At 33.9% G+C, this 27147-nt stretch overlaps 2 protein-coding genes across 5 annotated transcripts in view; both read right to left on the bottom strand.

The window, feature by feature from the left end:
- Positions 1–588: 588 nt before the first annotated feature.
- On the bottom strand, positions 589–16494 carry LOC115450408 (ero1-like protein). Of its 2 annotated transcripts, none has more exons than XM_030178430.2 (2): positions 14798–16494; positions 589–2166 (listed from the first exon to the last, which is right to left on the bottom strand). In XM_030178430.2, the coding sequence occupies exons 1-2, from the start codon at positions 16279–16281 to the stop codon at positions 2097–2099; spliced, it is 1554 nt and encodes a 517-aa protein (XP_030034290.2). In that variant the 5' UTR covers positions 16282–16494; the 3' UTR covers positions 589–2096. The 2 variants fall into 2 exon arrangements, with proteins under 2 accessions (XP_030034290.2, XP_030034281.1); XM_030178421.2 differs by lacking the exon at positions 589–2166 and adding an exon at positions 2287–5844 and having other exon boundaries at positions 14798–16490.
- A 2671-nt stretch (positions 16495–19165) lies between these two features.
- Positions 19166–27147, bottom strand: part of LOC115450424 (CD63 antigen) — a 29809-nt gene continuing 21827 nt past the window's right edge. For 2 of the 3 annotated variants that reach the window (XM_030178441.2, XM_037439527.1), the window contains exons 3-6: positions 24448–24627; positions 23895–24107; positions 22761–22852; positions 19166–19922 (exon numbers count right to left, since the gene is read on the bottom strand). In XM_030178441.2, coding sequence (XP_030034301.1) covers positions 22781–22852; positions 23895–24107; positions 24448–24627 — 465 coding nt within the window. In that variant the 3' untranslated portion in view covers positions 19166–19922; positions 22761–22780. The remainder of the gene's footprint in view (positions 19923–22760; positions 22853–23894; positions 24108–24447; positions 24628–27147) is intronic. The other variant, XM_030178449.2, reaches the window with a different exon arrangement.

Raw genomic sequence — 27147 nt, 5'->3', positions numbered from 1 at the left:
ATTGACAAGTAAAGAATTTAAATTCACGTCTAGTTAGTGATTAGTTCTCGCAGTTGAAGAAAAACGTAAAATAATTAATATGCATGGATATTTCGGTTTTTAAAATTTAATACGACGAAATTTTAAAGACCGAAATATCCATGCATATTAATTATTTTTACGTTTTTTTTCAACTGCGAGAACTAATCACTAACTAGACGTGAATTTAAATTCTTTACTTGTCAATACTTGTTTAGTTACCCAGATTAAAGGTGAAACAAAATGTATGAAAAATGGACCTTAAGCTATAACCTTAACATATTTTAACCAAGATATTTTTACTGATGGAAAATATAGACCTTATAGACTAAAACTAATTTGGCATACTCGGCTCATTTTCGACCATACTGTGGGTAGGGTCCTTTTTGGGTATCAACGTCTAATGCAAAATCATAGAACTTTGACCTAAGTATGGTGTTGCTATAGTTTATGGGTACTGCTTACCATCAGGCAAGCGTAATGCTTGTCTGGTCATTCAACTTCAATAAATAAGTCATTTTACAGCACATATCATCTACGTATGGGTAATGTACAAGAAATAACCACGCGTTTTATATAAAATCATTTATTTATCTCAATGTGATGTATACGTGTTTAATACACCAATAGTTTTTATTACCAAAAAACATGTATTATGAAGAAATAAGACATTGTAAATGTGCAGTCAGAATTTTTATTTACATGTAAATGACAAAGCTGTGAACACAACACCTAGTAACAAATACTACCACTTGTCAGTTTGTCGTGCATCAAATAATGCTATATGTGCGTAGGAAAAGATAATTTACTGAATCATAAGATAATAAAAACTATGAAACTGTATGAATTGACTTAGGAGTCGTCCATTAATCACACGAAGTTTTTCAGTGACTTTTTAACCCCCCAGGTGATATGTGGTGAGGTTTTAGACTACTCCTATCCCCAGAGGATCACGTGTATTTTTTGGCACAAAGTATATTGAAATCTTTACATTAAATCGCGCGATCAAGGAAAAATAATACACGTGATATCTCATTACAACCCCCCCCCCCGCGTCCTTGTGATATTTCGTGATTTTATTCCCCCCCCCCTCGAGCTTCACGTATTTAATTGACAACCCCTAGTGATTCCTAGAAAACCAGCATCATGAATCAATGTTACTTTTGACCAATAATTATATTTTTTTTGTGATAATTAGACGACATATTTTTGCAAATATGTGTTCAGGAATGATTGCAGATAACGTATATTTTTTGGTTTTAAAAACTATTGGTGTATAAGAAGGAGGCATTTATGTGATGCCATTTGTTCAGTGTTACTAGACGAAGCGATTGGCGTTAAAAACTACCGAAGACAATCCACACGATCCCGCTACGATCTCTTCCACTGGGCATATTTCCACAATATTGTCACCAAAAAAAGTACACAAAACTTAAAAAAAAAACTTATTATATAAAGCCGAAGAGTTTGTTTGTTTGAACGCTCTAATCTCAAGAACTACTGGTTCGAATTATTAAATTCTTTTAGTGTTGGATAGTTCATTTATCGAGGAAGCCTTTAGCTTTGCTCTCGGCTCCGTCCGCGTGCAAGTTTTCCCGGATCAAAGTCCCGATATATATTTTCAAATTTATATTCTTAAATTCAGTCGTATGCTGCCCTCCATAGAGCGCTTACGAACCGAATGGCTAATATTGTACCAATATATAATAATTATTTTTCTTTTTCTAAAAAACTCGTGCATTGACTCTAGTAACATTTTTAAAATTACAAACTTACAATTGTATTTAAAACTAATTATTCTATGAAACAAATACATTTATTATTGCTTTTGTGAATGGAAACCTATCTTATTATATGCACACAATATTCTCTCGGTATCAATTAACTTAAAGGTACAAGTCCGAGACGCTACAACGTCGCGTTGCTCGGAATCATCTTCATAGAAATCCATAGAATCCAGTGTTACTTTCAGTCTGCAGCCTGTGGCTGTGGTCTGGGGCTCGACTCGGACTTGCACCTTAATACCACATTATTCTAAGCGTACGCAAAAAACAACTCTAAATAAAGTGAGATACGCTTCAATTGAAATTACTTCTTCGATATTTATTATTAGCACATTGCACAAATACTTCATAATCTTCATTGGACCTGAAATTTATTAAAAATTCATTAATAATTCCAAACACATAAAAATTATTGCCAGAAGCATTAGTGCAGTTCAAAAATTGTGATTAACACATCAAACAAGGAGCGAAATAAAAACACATATAAGTTAATAACTTTATTTAAAGTAAAAAAACTTGTCATGACATAAACATCAAAAATCACAGACACATAAAATCAGTTTTAGTTTGTTAAGTCATTTACCTAAATCACACAATGTTAGTAATTGGCAATTGCGATAAAAAGCGATTTATTGTGTTTATTGCTTTTGATAACGGAACGTAAACAGAAAATTGTGTAGAAGTAAATTCTAGTAATTGGATTTTGTCGTTTGAAGCATTGGAAACTTTGTACTAAATGTTGTGAAAAAAACAAAATTTCTTCATGCCTATTTCAACTTTATAAAAACACAGATTTACCAATAAAGACTACTACATAGTATACAAAGCATAAAACAATGTATATTTTGTACTAAAATACATAAATATTAAATAAAAACAGTTACCGCACCCTAAATTAAATCAGAATTAGAAATAAAAATAAAATATGTTTAATTTCAGATTTTTTATATAAAAAGTACCCCAAAGAAGTGTATATACAATGCAAATATAACTAAAATAAAACCCAATATAAAAATAAAAATCGGTACAAAACACGTCAGTTGTAACTCGAATTTATTTAATTAATCCAATTTATTGTTAAACCTAATAATACTCAAAATTGTACCTGATGTTTGTGACCAATAATAATTAATAGTAAGTAAAAAAATGGGATTTCTTCATATAACACATATAAATATACAGTTTTTAAAATAATGTACAACAATGCATTGATTGCAACTTGCAAAATATTTACTAGACTTCCATTGTAAGAAATATTTTCACATCATTAAAAATGATAACATACCAATCATTTTTACTTGAACAATAATTCACGGTACAAATAACAAACGATTGCCACAATTTAAAAGTTTAAAATAAAAATGATATTTTTTTACTAATGGAAGCAAGCAATTGTATAATGTAAAAATCGACTTCATCTCACATGTAAAATCATTAAAAACTCCATAAAAACAAAAAAAAACAATCCAAACTCCGGAGGGTTAATAGAATATTATAACAACGAGAAAATGTATAAGATGAAAGCACTTCGCAAAGAAATAGACAGCATAGGTTCAAATTGATAAAAATACTTTGGACCTTATCCAAATACAGTTAATTTAAAATAAACAATTAATTTATTTATAACCCTGAACGACATTGCTACTAATAAAACCAGAAAATATGAATGAATTAATGAATCCCTCCTAGCCGAATTTCGGCCACTGCGGCTCATCTCAACAGAGATCAGCCAGGTACGCAGGAGATATTATAATGCTAAGTGTGTGTGCAATACACAGGTGCACTCTCTGCTCCTTCACTCTCATAGTTCGATATGACAGCAATCCGACATGACCGGAGAGAGATGAGGCGCAGAACCAACAAATTTAAGTGCTTTCCGAGGCACGGGAGTATCATACCGCCAACTTTCACACCCCAAGCTGCGACTAAGTAATATTTGAGAAGGAAAAACCCAGTCACAATTACTTTTTTGGCCCAACCTAGGACCGCATTAAACTACGCCACACCTCGGTCACCAACAAAATGCACTGATTATGTGGGGCCAAAATTGAGTTCAAACTAAATATTTTTTTTTAATATAGAACATTACATTTCTGGTTTAAACTTGCACAGATAAATATACGTAATCTAAAATTCACTAAAATGAAAGTAAATTGCACTTGCTATGGACGTCTATTGACTAGAAAGACAGGAATAGCAGACATCAGAAACAAATCTGTTGCGTATAATCTCAGAAATTTTGAGCATATTACAAAAAGGCATCGAATGAAAAATGATCAGAAATAAAATTATACGAAGCTTTTCGTAGCTGAGTATCGTTTCAATTTAATACTCCACTATTTACCTTAAAATCTAAACCTTAACATAATTGCAGGAAAACTACTGAGCTGAAAATTGAATACTTTACCTGCATTTATTTATGCAAGTTACAGATATCAGTGACTTAGCAATGTCAATTCTTACCCTGTTCATGACAAAACTACATCAACTATTTGAGGATATTTGATACTTTATGCAATTCCTTCGATGTACACATTTCTATTGGTTTAAAATATAGTTATACCTATATCTACTAAGTGTCTTTGTTTCATTAATATTTATCTATCAAACTAATAATTTCAATTAAATATTTATGCATATTCAATATTCAGCACAGTAGCATACTTAATAAAAATAATTTACATCACTGGATTTGCAATAAATACTTAAGTCTTGTGATGCTATTGATGTTGGCGTTAGGAGAAATTCAAACATTTACATAACTCGCCTGACACTCTTGAGAAATTTCTCAGCAAACAAACAATCCTTTGTAAACAACCAATATTCAAGCCAGTTATACCGGCTTCAAATTTGGTTTGGATCACATTTATACAAACGAACTAGCAGTTATTATATTCTAATTCCAAATTTCAAAGGCATGTGTCTAATTATCCGAGTTAAAATCTAAAACCCATATACCAAAGTTCCGTTCGTTGTTGCAAGCATTCAAAATATCCCTGCAACACATTCACTGTTCTTAAATATTCAATACTTTAACAATTCTTTATTAATATATCTAATGTGAATATTGTAAGGCATTGATTCCCAAAGTGGTACAGGTGGACCCCCATGGGTGAATGGGAGCCACAACAGGAGTCGGGAGTTGGTGTGACCAAAAAATGTGGATTTACAATTCGTAAGCGGGGGTCCACGAAAATGTATCTGGTTTTGCTAGTAAAGAACTAAAATGGTGACTTGACTTCACCTATTACTGTAGGCAGATAATATTTTAAGAAGCACAGCGACTTACATGTACAAACTTGCATATTCTGAAGAATACGGTAGAGATTTAGTTGCAGGGGGTCCACCAGTAAAATTTTGAAAATGATCTATCAGTAAAATATGTTTGGGAACCTCTGTCCTAGAAAAACAGCGGTAAATTAGTTTCATCCTCAGTCGAAGATAATGACAGTAACTAGAGGATTGTTACATCCTAGCCGTGATTACATGCCTCGCAAGGTTAATTGTTAATAACGGGATATGCAAATTTGATGCAATTGAGCTGAAGATATCTAAACTAGTTTGAGATAGTGACATATTATCGTAAAAAGAATCAGTGCAAGTTATAGTAATGGACAAATTAAAGTGACACACCAAAAAACGGCGAATAATTACACTTGATAGTTATAAATTGTTTTAAGTATTAATGTAAATAAAATTTCATAGTAAAATAAGCAATAAGTATTTTATAAACTTTTTTTGAATAGTAGACCGACATGATTCACAAGATTAAATCGAATAAGGAAAAGCTAACGAAAAAGGATTTCTTTTGTAGAAACAAGTATACTTTTGTTGTAATATCATACCTATTATTTTGCAAAAGTGATAATAAAGTATTCTCGTTCACACAATGTATTTTTCTACTAACGCCAACACAATATTAAGTATAACTATAATAATTTAACTCCAAATCCCAGGTTTTGCGCCGCTTGACGAGCAATCCTTTCTGTTGCCATCTTGGAGACCACCGTAAAAATTTGGCTTCGCTTGGACCTTCTGCGAGCTAAGAAATACGAAATTTTGTATTATACACCGATCCAAAATAAAGTACCAAGTGGGCTAAGTTTACATTCAACTTGTCAAAAAAGTTGGTAGGTAAAATCTATTGATACAATCGATTATCTTGATGGAATCGATCTTGATATAATCGATAAGATAAAAATAACTGCATACGCCCTTGTATGCAGTTTAATTACTAATACTAAGGAAAATCGTCGTTCTGAAGAACTTGTTTCGCGCTATTTATATTGAACAATAAACAAGGAAAAGTATGTACAGAGCACGACATCATTGTTCTTTTTACAATTTGTAGGAATCTAAATAATTATGAGTTTTATTGGACAATTCACTTTGACGTCTTGGTTATACAAATAAAAAACGATAGAGGAATTAATAAAATATGAATTATATTTTCTTTTATCCATCAAAGTAGACATGGTCATTAAAAAAAAACCGCCATCGTCATAAATGTATTTTGAAGTAAAATTATGGAATTTGCAAACTAACGTAACGGCAAACGCAGACGACCGCGAATAATCAGTCAAACAATTATTTTCAAATGGAATACTTATATTTTAACGCACACAAAAAGTCGGAGAACAATGGTAACAAATATCACATAAGATAAAGGCGTTAGAAATACAGCCTTGCTTGTTACGCATTAACGTATGAAAATCGATGACCGACAAAATACGGTGGTCTGCGTCCGATATATCTAACTAAATACTCAAATGCGTGCATTACAAAACTTATTTACATTCGTGCATAAACCATACCAAAGGTTATACTAAATCCGGAGCCAAGGTTATACAAAGCAATGACCGCAGTATGACAAATTTGGAAATATATTATGGAATTATTGAAACGTATTACCAAAATTACTGACAAGGACTGACTAATGCTTACTTTTATTTGATCCCTTAAACGAAAAGTAAAGACGAACAAATTACAAAATCAAGGTTCGCTGGAACAACACTATTTAAAGCCAATATTCTATTGGTGTCATGTTGTTAACTGTTAACTAGGAAAGGTAGGAGAAAACGAGCTTGTTTCTGGCTAAAGAAAATATTATGAAACGTGCTAAAGTTAACCTTGAATAATTCGCCATGACACTAACTGCTCGTAACTAGAAATGAATTTACATCTATAAAAACCCGTGACGAAAACATGGGCGTAAATATGTCTCACTTCAGATGTTATTGTAGTTATTATACAAATTGTTTTGTTGATAAAAATAAACGTGGGAAGTCAAAATGACATTGCAAGTTCAGTAAATATGGACAACAAAAATAAAAACAAAATGTATGTAGTCAGCATAAAAAATAACTGAAAAAATTGTTAAAACTCAAATCAACTATACAATTTCGGTTAATATAATTTTTTTATGACAGCAAAGAAAATTGTTGGTAACGATACGTAAGTATTATAGGCGATATGAAATTTTGTATTTAAGCTATTTACTTGACTGACTGTCATACATAAATTATTTCATATTGACCTTGTTTAATAAAAGTGTAATTAGTTATAGCATGTATCATACAAAACAAGGCTCGGGCATCAAACCCATGATCTTCCTACCTGGGTAGTAAAGCAACTTCGAAAATTTTAAATAAGAGGAACACATTGAAAACTCTTCCTCCATTTGTAAGCATTGAACAGAATCTAAGTGTAAATATTATACCGTTAGCATAGAAAATAAATAAAATGTCTACAGGAAAACATCTACCACAAATTCTCGTGACCTGGAAATATTAGTTCATAACCTTTAACGGGCTGGTATCTTACCAAGAGATTCGTCCATTAGAAATCACTTCGTACTATATGCACATTTGAAAAGCTTGGGTAGCAACGTTCGAAATACAAAATAATTACATTCCCCAAGCTCAGTTACTAAAAATAGATTTCAAGTGACTCTTGACTTCAATCAGTTAACGCCGCATCCGGTATCAATTTCCTTTAAATACATATCGCTTTGGGATTATCAGCTAAATTGAAATACTTCAGTTATCAGAACTAGGGGTCGCAATACCGGACCATTTTTGAAAACCGGTATTTTCGGTATTGACCTAAAATAAATTCCGGTATTCCGGTATTTTCGGTATTTCCGGTATTTGAAGAAATATTAGAAAAATAGGAAATATACTTACATTTAAGTTAGTAATTAAATGTCAAATTTTAATGACAGCTTAGTAATTATTTAAAGGCTGAATGAAAAGAGATTATTTTCGTAAGCCAACGTTCATGCCGTTCTGATTTCTGAGAGCTGGCTCAAACCTCACCTTCCTTCTTCCCTTTACCCCCTCCCTGGTTTCATTTTGATTAGAAATGATCGAGTTGACAGGAGAGGGGGCGAAGTCGCTATATATTTACGTAGCGACCTGAAATAAAATATAATATCTAAATAAAACTGTAATATCTTCCTTTGCTTCTTATTCTGCTTATGCGAAATTTCTGTTTCTTGAGGTTTGGGTCAAGAGAGTGAAAACCTTACTAGGTGTTATTTACTGTCCCCGATCTCTTGATTACTTCTCCAGTCTGGAAACAGTTCTGTAATCTTTAAGATCAGAATATGCTCATCACATCATCATGGGTGATTTAAATACTGATCTTCTTGCCAGCTACTCTTCGCGATCTCGCAAACTCCTTACTGTCCTTGATTCTGATAAACTGCATGTCCTACCACTGCAAGCCACCCACCATAATATGGATGGTCACGACACTTGGCTTGACATTATTCTCACCTCTGCTCCTTCCCCTGTTTTCTCCCACGGTCAATTTCCCGCTCCTGGCTTCTCTCACCATGATTACATCTACATGTCTTACGCCCTAAAACCTCCCAAATTCCCCTCTAAGATATTGCACTTACGTAGTTTTGGTCGCATTGATGCGGATAAGCTGAAAGGAGACGCTGCTAACTTTAACTAGGATCACCTATTGGCAGCCACCTCTGTTGACGATAAAGTCGCAATTTTTAACCGCGCTGTCACTTCAATCTTTGATACCCATGCCCCTTTAAAAAAAAAAAAATAAAACGTCCTCCTGCACCATGGATTACACATGGGGTTAGGATGGCGATGAGACGAAGGGATCGGGCTCTTCGCCAGTACAGAAGTTATCGTTCGGAGGAGAACTGGTGCCTTTTTAAGGCTGCAATGAATCGGTGTAACCAGATGGTACGTAATGCTAAATGCCGACACATTCTCAGTAATATTTCTTCTTCCTCGTCAGTATCAAGAGATTTCTTGGAACTCTGGGTATTGGCAAATTTAAAAACATAGATCTCCACGGTGCGACTATTGGTTTGGATGACATTAATAAACATTTCACATCTGTTACCATGATTGATCACCAAACTAGGCGTCGTACCATGGATTTCTTAGCGGGTCTATCCAGGCCTAACATTAATACTTTTCATTTTTCTTCTGTGCCATTGGGTGAAACTAGAAAAGTCATCCTGTCCATTAAATATAGTGCCACTGGCTGTGACAACATCAGTCGTCGCATGATAATCCCTATCCTGGACCAACTTCTACCAATCATGTCCCATATCATTAACGCCTCCCAGCACTGGTATGTTTCCGTCTTTGTGGCGGAGAGCTATTGCTATCCCTCTTCCTAAAATCCCTAACCCATCACTTGCTAAGCATTTCCGTCCCATATCCATTCTTCCTTTTCTCTCAAAAGTGCTCGAGGCCTGTGCTCACAAGCAACTGTCTGAGCATGTGCACCGAAACAACCTACTGTGCCCACTCCAGTCTGGCTTCAGGCCTGGCCATAGCACTATTACTGCACTCCTCAAAATGACTGGCGTTATTAGGGCGGGCATGGAGGATTCCAAAGTCGTTGTTTTGGCTTTGGTTGATTTCTCCAACGCCTTCAATATAGTCAGTCACGACATACTTCTTGCAAACCTCTCCCACCTTATGATCTCGCTCCCACGGCACTGAATTGGTTCTCGTCATATCTTCAGGGACGCCAACAGTTGGTGCGCCTAGACGATTCTTCGTCTAGCTGGCGCGATATAGACCGTGGCGTCCCTCAAGGCGGCATACTCTCCCCATTATTGTTCTCTATCTTCATAAACCTCTTAACACAAAATCTTCAATATGCGTACCACCTGTATGCTGATGATTTGTAAATTTATTCTCAGGAGCAAGTCGATTGTGTGTCCGCAGCTGTAGATAGGATAAATAAGGACAATTTCGGCCTTTTGGGAAACCTCGCGAAATTGCCATGAAATACCAGGCTTTATTGTGGGCAGCTCAAGGCTTTTAAACAGGTTGTATTTTACATCTATTCCCCCTGTTATGTTTCTCAGCTTTCTTTATCTGACAGCTTGCTGTTTGTTCAGCTTTGTTAATCTGACAGCCAACTAGATTCAAGTTGTATCACAATATTAGCCAATCACAACGGCCCTACGTCTACGCACTGCGAAGGCTGCCATGCCGTCAGCACTGAGAAACAGACTTACTATCACAGCAATGCTCAGCCCTTAGATAAATAACGTCTTTGAGTAATGAGGATAGACTTTAAAGAACAAAAAATATTTCTAATAAAAATAACAATTAACAGTTAACACCGCTATGCCTAGAACAAAACAAAAGTAGCAATATAGCCATAAGCCATGTATTTTGCTCGCTCTTTATAGAATATACGCCTATACGAATGAATGAAATTGCAAGCAGCTTAATTTTTTGCGATTTAAAACGCGAGAAATTAATAATTATACACACATTTTGTACTGAATTTTATTTTTATAAAATACCGAAAATCCCGGTTTTTGTAAAATCAATACCGGTATTTTGAAGTTCTGAATTTGGTCCGGTATTCCGGTATTTTCGAAATCCGGGATACCGGTATGCGACCCCTAATCAGAACCCACGTTCATGACATCATGCAAATATTAACAATATTTTTACGAAATTAATGATTCAGGTTGGTTATTATTCTACAGAAAAACAATATAACTGAGTTAGGTCACTGAACGTTTCTACGTGGTACTGAACACGACTTATTGACTCAAAATATTACCTAACGTATGCGACTCGACACGTCAAAATTGTGACTCATAGCATCCCACTCACATCCTACGTGACGTCTGAAACGTAGGATGGCAGACTGGTTTATGGCATCAATGTATCCTTAATCACTGTACAGAATAACGGATTATCGCAAGTATGGCTGCACTGATGACCTTTATTGCAGATCAACATGCATTATACTGCGTAACATTAACATAATCGTAATTGAATTTATATGATATAGCACCCTGTATAATTTTTGTCTATAGGTTGTCACAAAATATCAGCGTATATTCTGTTTTTACTGTCGTGTGATAAGATAGTTTTCCAAAGGCCCAAAAAATCCGTATATCCAGTTCCAACAGGCCGGTATAATTGTGTCGACTGTCAAAGTGCAATCACCTTTCGTCAGTCGACATTCTATTGGACGGCACTCCACTTACCATGAGGTGCAGTGGAGGCAGTGAGGCACATCACCGTGCCCGTATAAAAATATACCATTCACAACAATTTACTATCGAGAGATGCACTAACATCTAAATCTTTTAAATGTCTACTATGAAAACAATACTATTTGCATAGAACATTATATGTCGAACATTGCACAATACCACGATATACAAGCTGTGTCTACAGAAACAAATGCACCGTGATAATTCTACACACTATGCACATTTATGATAATAAATAACAAAATTTTGTTCTAAATTATAATAGGCATTTGTAAATTGAAAATAAAACATGAGTAGACAATATGGCACCTTGAAACAGGATGGGATGTACATACTTTTATGAGAATAGCTAAAAAAACATGATGCATTTTTCTATTTAGTAGTCTGGTTTCTGGTCTAATAGGGCGATTAAGAGACGAATAACTAACTGCAAATTTTATTTAGGCAATGAAATAAGTGAATACCCTTGTCTGTAGAGTTACTGATATGGAAAACGACAATGACTTTGAAACCTGTTGTTGTTACATCAGTTAGTAAAAAGCAATCGTTTTTCCAAATGAAGTACATATAGGCCCAGCGGAACTAAAATGTAGGGTACTTAAAGGCCAAGTTATGCATTAGAGTTTAAACGTATATCATTAGTGACACATTAACCTCTATTCTACTACAATTTCGATTATTTTTCACTAATAGGAAACAAAATCCCTGAGTAACCTACAATATCTCCGAGTACCAAGAAACAGATGCAGATGCATAAAGCAGATGCTAGTTTTAATGAAAACATGGCATAAGCTCACACATGGTGACATGCTTTTGATAGTATTATATAACAGTGGGCGTATTTGGACGCTTTTGTCAAATAACAAAATAAATCTGTTTTTTGTACCTGAAGTTCATAAATACGTTTATTGAAATGGGATAACATGGCTTGAAAAGCTGCCCGCACGATGAATACTCCTATGTCTTTTCAAAAACAATGATAACACCCTCAAGAATTTTAATTAGAAACAGCATATTAAGTGGCATTTGGCTGCACTCATTACCTATAGTTAATTAGAGAGTAATACGTGAATTTAAAAAAAACTACAAGATACTTGAAAATTTTACATAATACAAAACTATATTTATTTTTTTAAAATATTAGGAATGTAAATAATATAATATATAACCGATCTGCATTTTGTATGAAAATATTATGAGATAATGGGTCCCAAATTCACAAATATAATAACTATAAAGATAAAAAGTTTAATTCGAGAAATAATAAAGTATCATTAACCAACCTAATGATTATGGAATAAATTTTTAATGACAGGTAGATAAAAAATAATCTAGAAATATTTATCGAAAATCTTAATGTCTTAATTAAATGAGCATGTAATTTATAAAATACTTAAAACAACTAAATGATAAGAGTGGCAATGTGTTTGCAGATCAATGGCATAATACCTAGCGAATACAAGGAAAATTAATAAATAATAATAAAATAGCAGAATGTGTCTGAACCTCCACAGACTGACAGGAACTCAACACCAAACAGCAAGTCGCATTGGCTTTCTGCAAGACCGTTTCGTTGATATATTCTAGCTGTAGAAAAATAGGTCTACAAGGTGCCGCTACCACTTTAAAATAACATACCTAGACATATTGTGGTTATACGAAAAACTACCATTAACTATTATAATAAGAAATGGTCAATGGCCTGTGTCACAAACACATGGCTTTAAAAAATCTCTTCAAAGAAAGATTTCATCGGGCATGACAATTCCAAGAAAAGTGGTTCCCAAGCAATATTTACAAAGCAAACTAAGGTAACAATAACTTGTGCAACATGCATACCAAACAATGGCACAGGTGCATTGACAAAGGCATTAAGCAACATTACATCCGGAATGTTCTGTATGAGTTTGTTTAAGAAATTAGAATTTTTGATTCCCAAATTAATGTAAATGTGGAAGTAATTTCTCTATGAATAGCAAATGATAATAACAACAGCTCAATTGATTGAAAAATTCGATAGGCATGCAATAAATAAAATTCCTTTTCCTTTCCTGAATAAATAAGACTTATTTTTTAATGATCTTAGACTTTTCACTAAGCATCAGTGCCATAACTGAGGCGGTGCAAATGACGCAGACACGGCGCATACGCTGGAGCGCACAGAAATGAGGACCAGAACCAAATTTCAGGTCTTGCATATTTGATAGGACATAATATAAAATATTATTTACCGCATATATAGATTCACACTATACTAATGTAATACTTAACAATAACGCAAAACTTTAGTTACAGCATTGTTCAGTAACAAAATAAGGAAAAGTATTAATTTATGCAAAATTATTTAAATGAATAATCAGCATTTTCATTAATAATGTGGCTTTGCACTTGTGAAATTGAATTGAAATAATTACCATTAAACGGTAGTGAAATACAAATGTTGATGTTATTGAATTAAGGTTTCTTATTTGCTTAAAAGACCTTTTGTCCTGTCATTTGCACTGCCTGTGTTGAATACTTAATCTTAAATTAATGAATATATTTCAAAATATATTACAAAGGAAAGTAAATATTATATTTTTCTCAGAGCAGTATATTTACCACACATGTTCGAGACAAAACTTGCATCACACTTACACAATAAAAATCATACTTTCACCTACTTTTGAAAAAACAGACATTGTAATAAATGTCTTACATATGTACCATAGTGTTGATATTGGCTTGTAAACACAAGTCCATTATGTCAAAGATGGACATTTGTTCAAATATAATGTTTAATTTGTTAGTCCCATAAATTTTTACATTCATTTTCCTTAAATTTTTGAATATAAGTTATTACTGTTTTTTGTGAGCAATTATATTTTACAAACACTATTAGATAGATATTATATACCTATAAAATTTATACAATTTGAAGAAGCAGACAATGTTGTGGAAAGTGAAGACCTTATTGAACAAGAATCTAGATTTTAGAGATTTTGTGGGAAACAACACCTTGTTAATTTTTAACTATTAAGAATATATTAATATATCCCTGGTTAGATTGTGTGCAACTATGCTCATATTTTAAAATATATATAAATAAATTTGTAAACAAATACGCCATGGCCACATTTTTGCAGCCCATAACTACAAAATAAGGCATATTATACACATGTAATATATGGTATAAATAAGTTTCTAATAACTACAATAGCATCGAATATACCGAAATGATCTATGAATTCTAGGATTTTCAAGCTACCTGATAATAGAACCAGTAAGCATACAAAGCCAATACCACAAAAACCATGCCAGACACAGTCACATAATTTCATAAAACTCAATGAAGTATTGATTATGCATGTATTATCAGAAATGGAACAATTCTTACGAACAAAACATTTTCTTATCAATTCATAGTGATTATGAAATTAGGTAACTGATGATAGTTGAAATGTAGAAAAGCACTATTTTATGCATAATTTATATATGTTCTTACCTCAGCATAATTCTGAAGTTCTCCAATTGCCTTATACTGTTGGACAGTCTGGCAAAGGCATTGAACAAAGCAACAATTTCTGTTCTCTGGAGCCTTTTGTCCATTTTATGTCTCAATTGCAGTTTTCCCTGGACAGGATCGCTGTCTGGACTATTCCATTTGCCAGAGAATAATATTTTCAAGGCTGTACCCAGTCCTTGTGTCTGCAACTTGCCCCATAATTTACATTTATCACATCCCACACAATCCATAATCCTAGAGATGTTTCGGAAGTGCTCACGGAATTCAATTTTCAATTTTTCGGCTTGACTCCCCCCAGTAAACATGGATGTTTCATTAAAATGTTCTGGAAATGAGTAAATTACACCAAGCATGTTGCGAATTGCATCTCTAGTTTCATCATCCTCTGTGGGGTTGCCGGTAAAGTATTCCTCATGTTCTAGGTACGGACCAGCCTTTGCCAAAGCCCTCATTTCCAATAAGTACACAAAGTACAAATTTTTCAACCAATTTGTGCTTTCCCCCATTGTTTGGGATGGGTCGAATCTCCTCTGAAATTCTTCCAAGTTTGGGCCCCATTCTCCATCAGGTGGGGCTGCAAAACCAATGCCTTTTTCAGACAATAAATACTTTGAACATAAATGGATATTAATACTAGTATGTAGTCCCGATACAGCTCTGTAAAATACTCTCTTCTCTAAACACATGTTGCTTAAATCTGAGCTCAAAACAAACGGGAAAGATTCGTAAGGATTAGGCTTTGGACGGAAGCAATTCTCTTGGTAGATACTCCTCCATATCCTGTGTGCTGATGGCCCTTTGTACCCAGTGTACCGTTCAGGGTTCAGTGTTAAGTCAACATAGTCCGCATCAACATCTCTATCATCACTTTCACAGAAGTTGTCATGAGTTTGATCGTAAACATTCCATTTTGCTATTTCAAATTGATTGGCAGCACTGATGGTCATGTTTAGGTAGCCGAGTTTGGGATCGTGATCTGTGTCCGAGTCGCAATCAGACTGGGCCTCCTTAGAGTATTTCAAGGCGGGAGCCTCGACGACATTGTCGTTATTGTACCCACTTTCGTAACCAGGTACACTTTCTTTCGAACATGTTTTTATATGGCAGTATTTCATTGCGCATCTACTGTCGTCGGCCCAGAATGGACATTCCTTTTTCAAATTCACTTTGTAGAATCGGAAGTAATCTTTACTTACAAGGCTCTGTATACGAGGGTATATCTTCACATTATTGAAGTAATCAATGGTATCCACATTACAGGAGCAGTCGCCTAAAGCTCCGTGCAGGTCGTCGAAGCAGGCTGTGCTGTCGCAAGGCTTAGTTTCGTATAACACCGTGTCGTAACCGACCGTTTGAACCACAACTAGAGCGAAAATTATAAACACAGTATAATGTTTTTTATGCGCCATTCTCGTTAAAGTCTTTCGCATCACATGAGTATTAACAAACGGACATGCGAACATTCCCGCTGCACACTAACAACTGTTTGAACTGGGGGGTGGCTACGGAGTATTCACATCGAGGTGAAAGTAAACACGTATGACTCGATAACGGGGAACGTGCACGAACAAACGTTCTCACTTAACATGATTTCAGACTGTTTTGACAGATGAAATGACAGTTATAAGGTGAATAGGGAATCCAATTAGACAAATCGATCGGGCCAGTCGGTATTCCACGTCAGAATAAAGGAATGTTGTCATACACGTTTTATCTTTGTTGCTCATATTGTTATGCAATTCTGCGTCTTACTATAACGCTCATTTTATCCGCGTAAAAATACAAGGGGAATGGAACGTGATTGTCGAATATTTGTCACTTTGACATTTCAATACGCAGAGGATAGAACCATACAGCCTAACGTGCTAACATCTATTTTTTTAGAAACGTCACGTCTTATACCTACAATGCCCATAATAGTTTCAAGTTTTCACTAATTTAAAAAAATCTTCAATTATCTTATTCTTATCTACCTACTTACTCAATTTAAGTAAGTACCTTCTACAGAACCCTGAGTTCTCAGAAATTTTAACATAAATTTTTGAGTATAAATAGTTTTAATGACCGACTATGAAATTTATCTCAAATATTTCGTTCTCTTTCCGATTACAGTGTCATATTATTATCGTGATGATTATATTGTATCGTGTAGGTCTGTGTAGATGGGTGTAGATCAGCGGTCGGCAATACGCGGCCCGCGAACGTTCTTTTTGTGGCCCGTGATTATTTTGTAATAAGGCTTAAACATCAAAATAAATGTATTAAATTAAGAATAAGCGCATCTAAAGTAAGTTTTCTAGGTTTAATGTTATACGTTTGGCCCGCCTTTAGTTAATTTTGCCACCTTTTGGCCCTTGTCTAGCAAAATGTTGCCGACCGCTCGTGTAGATCGTGACTGACTCGATGGCGTAGTTGTAATGCGTAAGCAGTACGTCTACCGTCCTGAGGTCCTGGGTTCTAATTCCGGGACAGGGGCCTTATTCTCTATCCCGCACGTTATTTTAACAGTGCGTAACAAGCACGTAACACAACGCATCATGTTTAGGACTATAGAAATTTGGCTTACAGAATACCATTCCACGCACATTTCTCGAAAACATGACATGGCCGCGTTACGCGTTTACACTATCATACAGAATAAGAGCCCTGGCCAAAAAATATTGTGACTGGGTTTTTTTTATCTAAAAATTACTCAGCCGTAACTACGATACCCCGTGCCTCGGAAAGCACGTTCAACCGCGTTGGTTCTGTGTCCGATTTTTCTCCGTTGATGTCCAGTGCAATCTCACCAGACTATAGTATAAGTGAAAGAACAGAGTGCATCTATGTATTACGCACACTTGTGCACCATATGATGTGTACCTAGCTGATCTCCGTTGACCGTGGCCGAAATTCGGCTAGAGATTCCTTCATTCATTATGTAGGTATTGGTTGAGCCACTTGGTGTCTCCTAACCATTTTCCTTGTTGGTTGGACTGTTTACATGTCCACGCAGGTGTAAAGTCTTGACTGCTTGATAGCCGTTCAGTCTATTAAATAAAATAAATACTTACTTAAGGCGATACCTCAAGGTCCATTTTCATACATTTTGTCATAATCATGGATATTTCGGCCTTTAAAATTTAATATGACGAAATTTTAAAGGCAGAAATATCCATGATTAATAATTATTTTTTCGTTTTTCTTTCAACTGCGAGAACTAATCACTAACTAGACGTGAATTTAAATTCTTTACTTGCCAATACTTGTTTAGTTACCCAGATTAAAGCCGAAACAAAATGTATGAAAATGGACCTTGAGGTATCGCCTTAAGTATACGAATTTTATCGATAGATACCTACTTATCTACAGTCTTCATGGTCCTAGGTGTGTTTTTTGTACTTACTAAAATCCTTAATCCCTTACGTACCTCTACTGTCATATACCTACTCATTAGTTGGTACATACCTATTCATAATCAGTTCTGTCAATCTTACTTGTCCCTTATTCGGGATAAAACTAGGTACTTACTAGATAAGTAATAATTAATATTCACTTATCTTAAAATGGACTTCAATTTATGAGTGGGATTTTATTTTCATACAGCACACGTAAGACACAAGCTGACTCAGGTAACAGGAAATGTATGTCACCACGAACGTAAATAGCTGAATGTATATTGTACTTAGCAATTTAGAAGTATGTAAGTACCTATAATTTATCCATTCATGTGATTTTTCTACACTGAACCACTCATCTACTATATACGTAGTCATACAGTGGTCTAACAATAATATAGAAGACAAAGGTCTGTAATGTAAGTTATTGAAACTTATGTTTGATAGTTGTTTTATATAAAACTTTTTGAGCTAAGTAATTCTGCGTAGATCAGACCGTCAACAAATGGACAAAAAAGAAAAAAAAAGTTTTATTTCGAAACCCTTCGGATTCTAAATATTTTTTATGTATTAACGGCGTAGTGAAACGCACAAAACATACTTGATCATTTTATACCAAATAATTAAAACTGCTAGTTAAGGAAGGTCAATACACGAACAAATATACGAAAGAAATGTTATTTTAATTTTTAACTACGCACCAACTCCAAAATTGGTAACCAATATATAGGTAGATTAATTATTATTTTTTTTATTTCTAGTGGTTCTTGAAAGCAAAAACATATTTCAGTGGCTACATTATAGAATAACAAAATGGTCAATACTTTGTTCTACATGAAGTGGTGTTGCCTGAACTACATACATGGAATACAGGAGTACCCGGTTCACAATTTATTAGCTATTATTTAAAAAAAAAAATAATATTTGCCTAAAGCAAGAATAGGATGGGCGATAAATAAAAAAATATTTCTTTTATTATAGAAAATTTAATTATCGTCGTAAAACAAAGTCATCCACAAAGCAGTTTTAGCGGAAATGCACGAAGAGATTCGAAATAGATTCAATGTTTGCTCCCGTCGGTTGTCTATTTACATAAATATCGAAACACGACAATAAATCACGTTATAGAAATGCAATATTTTAAAACATTTTAAATACATTTTGTATATTGGACGTACATGAAAGTTTAAGAAAATACTTTTTAATTACAATATAATTTCTGTGTTCATAAACATTAAAGACGCTTATCTAACCTAAAATATCTTAATTTTACAATTCATAATCAATAAATTTATGTGTAACAAAAGAAAAAAAAACGTAACCTAAGTTAGCAATAAGGTACAGTTCTTGGTACATCTAACCGTGTCAACATAATATTGATACATGTAGATATATAACAGAAAATACAACAAAGTACCGTCTTATAAAATTTGTCTCCAAAAATATGCGCACGACCGTATTTATCAAATTCAATAACAATCCCATGAAAAAGCTTACAAGCTTATTGATATATAAAAGGTAAAAATTGTGAATGAATTCTTAATCTTCGAGTTTTAAGTCGATATACAAAGCTGAGAATTTCTTAGTTCCATCCATAGAAGGCGCAAATTTCCGAGACTTGAAGGTGGGGCTTGCTCGAGACATGGTCTACTTTATATTAACTTGTACATAATGTATGTCGTTGAATTGTTCTTAATTTCCATGTGATGTGATTGTTTTAGGCGTACCTGCAAAGGAATAAAAACGTTCAGTTTTCGTTATTGGCAACATTTTCGTATGAACAATATGAAAATCGATGGAAATACTGGTACCAAATGAAAAAATTAATAACAAAAACACAAACACAGACAACACAGAAGTTACGTTTTTACAATTTGACGCCATAACCAAATATTTTTCCTTACCGATAAATTGAAATTCAAGTAAGTATTTTTTTTAAACTTGTACCTACACCCTCTAATCACAACCTTTGTAAATAATATTTATCTTTACTAAAGTATAAGAGAGTAAAAAGTATACTTTAGTATACTCAGTAGTAGAGGAGGCCCGTGCTCAGCAGTGGGCAAGTATATAATACAGGGCTGATATTATTATTATATTATTATGCTTTAAAATAATATTCCTTGTAGTATATAAATATTGTATTCTATACACTTATTTTTTAGTTTTAAAAAAGTATGTATTTAATATTTTTAAAACAGACAGAACATCGCAGTTCTTAGATTTCAACAATCAAATTATGATTTACTACAAAAAATATCCAGACACCACCTAAACCCAGTAATATGCAATCAATGTACAAATAACTGAAATGTATTCATCGTTCAAACAGTTAGGAAAAATTAAACAAAAAAGTGGTTATAGAAAAAAAGTTTTTTTTTTTTTTAATTTGCTGGCGTATATACAAACATACATCATGCATATTAGTACGTCACGTGACTTACCCTATTCGTGCATGCCATGCCTTTAGCTTTTTTACATTCGTGCATGAGCCACTCAGTGAAAAAATTCCCTATATTGAACACTATATTTTTTCTGTATTCTAAGATTTGGATTTTTCATTAATAAAGTAATCGAGGTAAACGTACTCCTGTATGAGATATCAAAATATTCTACATATTTTTTTATGATTTTCCGTAAATAAAAAAAGTCTTAACAATAAATAATGGAACGTGAATAAGGCTAATTGAGGGATCGAATTATTAAAAATTACGCAAAAAAGTGTTTTTTTAACTGATTCATAATATATTTGCAAATTGTGAATGATATTGGCATTAAAACAATAATGTAAGACCATTATGATTTTAATCTTATATTTCGCATATTATAATTTATAAATGTTATAAAATACACTTTAAATATTTAAACGGCAATCAATAATTTTACAAAAAACACCTATATTTACGAAAATATAAGCAACACCAAGAAGTATTTATTCTATAAAAATAAATAGAGATTCATTGATACGTGTTTAAATAAATGATTATTTTTGAAATATCAATCACTTTTCGTTTTTCTACTTTTAAACATCAATTATTATCTTTATTTGAGAATCTACAACTATTTAACACTTACGGTGGTTACAAGAAATAATGGCTTTCGTATACCTAGAGAAACCTTTTTCGAACAAAATAATCTTTTTTTTATTAGTTCAATGTTAGAATAATGAGATAAAGAAATACTTTATTTTAAATTTCGAATAATCGAACATAATTCGAATGCCAGTACGAAAGTCGTTATTTGTACGAAATACATCTCAATCTAAATATTATAGCGTACATTTATATCAAATCTAATCTAAATTTATATAAATCGATTTATAATAATAGATCGCGACATTATGTCTTATTTATATTGTTTACTTAAGAAACAAGACCAGATTTCTGTATCGGGTTTTGTAAATTTATAGTTTCTTTTGTAATTTTTTCTTTTACCCATCCGGTGTCACGTTTTTTTTAATGATTCATTGTGGTGATAATTAACTGTTATACGCCTTGAACTAGTGTTGTCTCCTAAGTAATAACAGGTTTTTTTTTTTGCTTTGAATGTCGAAACGAGCTTGCCGTTCGCCTGATGGTAAGCGATACGACCGCCATAAACAGTAGAAACACCATCCAGCACCTTGAATTACAAAGGATTGTTTGGTATTCCACTGCGCTCGCCATCCTAAGACATGGGGTTTCCTTATAGAAAAGCAGAGGTCAGCAAACACCAGATTTTATAGTACATCAACAATGGTTACGGACCATGTGGACCTCAATTCCTTTATGAAATGGTGTTGTCTTAATACTATTTGACTTCAGTTATACTAATATTCGTATTATTATTTAAGCAATAATTTAAGATAATAAACCATTACAAAAGGTTAAATGCGTACAAAATTGTTAGAAAATTATTTTATAAGCATATTTTAGTGTACAGTAAGTAAGCTGTAACAATTTATATCAAGAATGCTGTCAAAATTGTAGTATTTTTTACGGTAGAAAATCTAATTTCAGATATCCCTGATAAAGAGAGAGAATTGAAAAGGCGGACTGATTAAAACAATGTAAATCAATAATATGGTGATTAAATACTGCAGTTATTTAAAAAAAAGGCATTTTTTACAACTGTAAGCGATACGTAAAATTTTGACATTTATCATGAAGTGTCAAAACTCGTCACCCAAACGACGTAAAAAAGTTTAACAATTTTGACACCATCCTTAGTATTATTCGTGCTCGTGTTAATTTAGCAATGAATATCACTCCAAGTTTATCAAAATATTAAATTTTATATAATCAGTTATGAGTTAAATTTTGAAGTGAAATTCTTAATCAATGAAGGCATTATATCTGATTATTGTCTACAATTTCAATCAAATTGTATACGAATTTATTGCAAATACGAAATTAAATTAACATAATAGTAAAACTTCGTAATAATATATGCAGTTTAAATAAATTAAATTTTTGTAATATTTTTGGCCGCAGTAGAATAATACCTTCATTTCGAAACAGCCATGCAGTGTACACATCCCATGTTAAGTCAAAAAGACCCAAAAAAATAATTGTGTTCATAGGTACCAGTTTTAATGTACAAAATATTAGTAGCGTGACCTTCTGTCCATGTTTCTTATGGAATTGGCGAGGTACAGCGCAAATAGGGCTCCGACCACCTGAAAACAGAAAACGACATTATAAACACACTTATATCCTCTACTTGCAAATGTTTAATAATTCGTCCCTTGTAAATAGCGGCGATAGCCTAGTTGGGTGTGGAACGGACTGCCGAGACGAATGTCCGCAGGTTCAAAACCCAAGGGCACACACCTCTGACTTTTCTAAAAAATCATGTGTGTATTCTTTGTGAATTTATCGTTCGCTTTAACGGTGAAGGAAAACATCGTGAGGAAACCTGCACATCTGAGAAGTTCTCTATAGGAATTTCGATGTGTGAAGTCTACCAATCCGCACTAGGCCAGCGTGGTGGACTAAGGCCTAATCCCTCTCAGTAGTAGAGGAGGCCCGTGCTCAGCAGTGGGCAAGTATATAATACAGGGCTGATATTATTATTATTATTATTAAATAGCGGTGGAGTCTACGCATATCGGGCACAAATTTGCTAGTGATAGGATATATTTTATATTCGCCCAGATAGCGACCACCGTACACCAGGTGTTGTAACCCAACATAGTAACGTAAGGTCGCGTTCCGGGATCAGCCTGTGCATATCTGATTAGAATAGGCCGGCATAATTGTGTCGACTGTCATGAGGTAATCATCTCGTTAGTCGACATTCTATTGGACCCCACTCCACTTACCATCAGGTCCATGAGACTTGGCATTATACTAGGCATATATTCATAATGCTATGAATCAACTTAGGCCGATAATTACAAGGTAAATTAAAAAATGCAAATCAACAAAACATTACAAAAGTCACGTAGACCACGTAGAACCTGGTTTAGTACAAGTAACAGGGTTCTCGAATAGGCCGGAATAATTATATCGACTGACAAGGAATACTCCCTCATCAACAAATATCACCACTCCGCTCACCAATATTTTTTTTATTTATTTATTACGGCTCGGGAAACAAGTCCATTGAGCCTACACCGCTTACCAGTGCAGTGGAGTTGTCGTCAGTGTAAAAAAATAGCTCAACATAAAAATATATGTTGAATGAAGTAACGTCCTGTTGAAATTTGAAATACGTACCTCGACACAAGCAACACCGATGGCAACACCAGCGATGGGTTTGTTCCATTCGTCGTATTTCCGCGGGATGACCGTCGAGCAGCCTTCGTACGCGTTAAGAGCTGTGCAGAGTCCCTCGACGCCGAGGAATTGAGGGTCGCAGCACGATGGCGGCAGGTTGGCAACACCAGCGATTCCGTAGTAGTTGGCGCCGTTCTTGCCACAGCATTGGAACTGAGGACAATGGTGAGGTAAGCCATTTGGACTCATCACGAAACCAAGTTAGCTATGGACTACGAGATGATGCTATATTCTTCCGCTCTAGTGATATTTAGTTTTCTGAAGTTATTCTTCAGAACTTGTTGTTTCAGGATGTCTATAAAACTCAAGCATGAGACGACCTCCGGCCGTTTGGCGAGGGTATCGCTATACCATCCCAAAACCACAATTGGGAAAAACCTAATACCACAGTGCATGATCTGGGATTTGGACCCAGAAACTCAGAGTAGTGTCGTACCGCTCATGCAATTAGTACAACTACGCACTAAGCACACTGGCTCTACATTAGGTTCACCTGTTGCTGGAGGTTGTTGATGAGGGACTCGGTGGCCTTGTCAACGGTTGGGCCAGATCTCTTGTCGAACAATGTATCGACTGACTTCCCGATGCTGCTCTTGATGTTGTCACCGTAAACGAACATGAGAATCGCTAGCGCCACTTGCACGATGATTATCACCAGAAGGAAGATCGCATACTGAAACAAAACATTAATTTTACGAGTGCAAATGCGTGCAAAACTGTTTGTAATAATAAAGAAACTGTTCTGTCTAAACAGTAACAAAATTCTTTGGAAAATGTGTTAGGAATACGTTTTTATATTATTACAATGAGAGTGCGCGTTGTAGTGTTATTTCGCTATCTCATTCTTACGCCCGCGTCATTCTCTGTGACGTCATGCCTTTATACGTGCATCTTTATTATTTGACAGTCGCTTCCTCCAAATTATTTCAAGCCTTAATCATCCCTTGTTGTTGCTTTGCGATCTAAAATATATTATATTCTAAAAGGATATTCATGCTATTAATTTATATTAATAATTTATTCTCAACATAATATTTACATGTAATTTATCAATTTAGTTATTGTTGGCATTACTGGTTTACCAATAATGAAACAATTTCAATAACAATGTTATTGTATCAATTTACAATTTGTTTTTTCCGTCTCCCCATACCTATAGCTAAATATGGCTATAACAATTAGACAAAAGAACTGGACATAATACTGGCTATTAAACAAAAGAAAAAGTATGGTGTTTTTGGTTATTACTTATTATTGTTTACTATAGCTAGGGTATATAATACTCTCATTTTAACCGACTTTGAAATGAGGTATTTTATGTCTATCCAATCAGTGAAACATTGATATTCCGATTTCATTGATTTTTACTATGACAATGCTTTATTCCATGAATATTTAACACAATATAACTAAACTAAACAAACAATTTCTGTTAGTTATTCATAAAAATGCGTGTTTTTTACTCCTAAATCATTTCGATTATTTTTATTTTTAATAATCCAATTTCTTTACAAAAGGTTGGCAACCCTCACCACTAGTTGTTCAGTTTGATTACGTCATCTCTATAAAAGCAATTGTATCACTTTATTTGCATCCCACATTCATTTTACGACAGTTCTTCGGTTTCTACGATGATTCAATACTTAATCCTGGTCCGAATGTAGGCACCGTTTTATAGGTCATAATTTTGTTTTAACTACATAAATTCTAAATACACATATGAGACGAGTTTATAGTTTTAAAATTCTAATTAAAATAAAATATAATGACTATTTATTATTATACAATACTACGACAAAACATGGCACGTAATATTTTTGGGGTAAAAATCATAAAGTTCAAAATTTATAATAATAACATATAAACATTGTCATCACGTTAAAAATTTAATTGTTTTACAAAAATGAAGTTCAAGTCGATAGGCATTTAGTCCAGTTTACTTCTTCACTTTTCACCACATGAGGTCGTTTACACTATTTTTTTTATACCTCTTTTCCAACTACGGATGTTAAACTACAAGGGACTAAGCGCCTCTTTCACAATATCTGACTAAACACTAATCCTCGAATATAATATAGGACGACCAAATAAAAAAGACAAGCTCCCGAATACATAAAAAACAAAAGATAGATATGCATTATCCGTCTTATACGTGTAGGATTACTTGAACTTTGTTAAACAGGCCCTAAATATCAAAAAGAATTCAGACCAGTAAGGCGCACGCTCTGGCCTAGACATCGCATGAATATAAAATTAGAAGCTTGGGAAAGGAAATCTATGGTATTTTAGAAAGTTACTTTGTTTAACAACATTTGCCTATCGAAATTCTAATGTTGTATCCTTTAGGAAAGGAACATTAATTGTAGCGATGCATTAATTCTGATTTTACTCATCATGTCAAAAAAGTGACGCCAGATTAACATTGTGAGGAACAAGAAGCATTATAACGATTCCAATGAAACATAAACATGCAAAGATATTAAATGATTATTTAGATATTTACTAATTTTATCTCAGATTTCTTTTCTACGATTTCTTTATCATATTCTGCTAATCGATATTATTTGTACTAACCGTTATGTTTTTTTAAACTCTGTAATTTTACATCCTACCTGATTAAGTATAATAAAAGAGTAACAAGTTATCTTTTTCGAATAGGTAACAGCCAATCTAATTGCGACACAGTTTTGACTAAAAATTTCGTTATAAGTCGAAACTTCATCAGAAAGACAGCGGATTGGAAGGCCTGATAGAATAAAAAAGAAATATCCCGTACAATGAGCGAACTATTATAAACATTACAAGACTTGCGAGCAAAATTAAAATAACCGATTCAATTACAGCAGCAAATATACGTAGTAGAGGTTCCCAACCTTTTTGGACCAGAGCCAAGATACAAGCTTCGATAAGATCTTCGATCATGTAGTTTTAGTGTTTATGGGGATACAGGCGTAAAAATGGCATTGATATTGAGGAAGGAGTCATATAGTAAAGGACCGCTAAGTTCCTGTAATATCTAGAATACTAAATCTATTCTTAAACAGATAATAAGATTCTATTTTGATTGCTGAATACATCAATCCTTCTTTTTCAATTCCTATTTCTTTTGTTGATATCCCACAATTACTGTAACCTTGCGAACGTTTATGGGCTGTGATTTACCGATCACTTACAAAAATTTTACCTTGGTCAC

Source organism: Manduca sexta, chromosome 17 (genome assembly GCF_014839805.1).
Source record: "Manduca sexta isolate Smith_Timp_Sample1 chromosome 17, JHU_Msex_v1.0, whole genome shotgun sequence".
Classification (NCBI taxonomy): domain Eukaryota; kingdom Metazoa; phylum Arthropoda; class Insecta; order Lepidoptera; family Sphingidae; genus Manduca; species Manduca sexta.
Note: the sequence above shows the minus strand (reverse complement) of the source record. Positions and strands in the feature narration are given on the sequence as shown.

Coding starts and splice junctions, on each gene's coding strand:
- LOC115450408 (XM_030178421.2), bottom strand. CDS start 16,281: ATGTTCGCATGTCCGTTTGTTAATACTCATGTGATGCGAAAGACTTTA. Junction 5,845..14,797: donor AACTTCAGAATTATGCTGAG/GTAAGAACATAT, acceptor CGTATTTCTTAG/CTCGCAGAAGGTCCAAGCGA.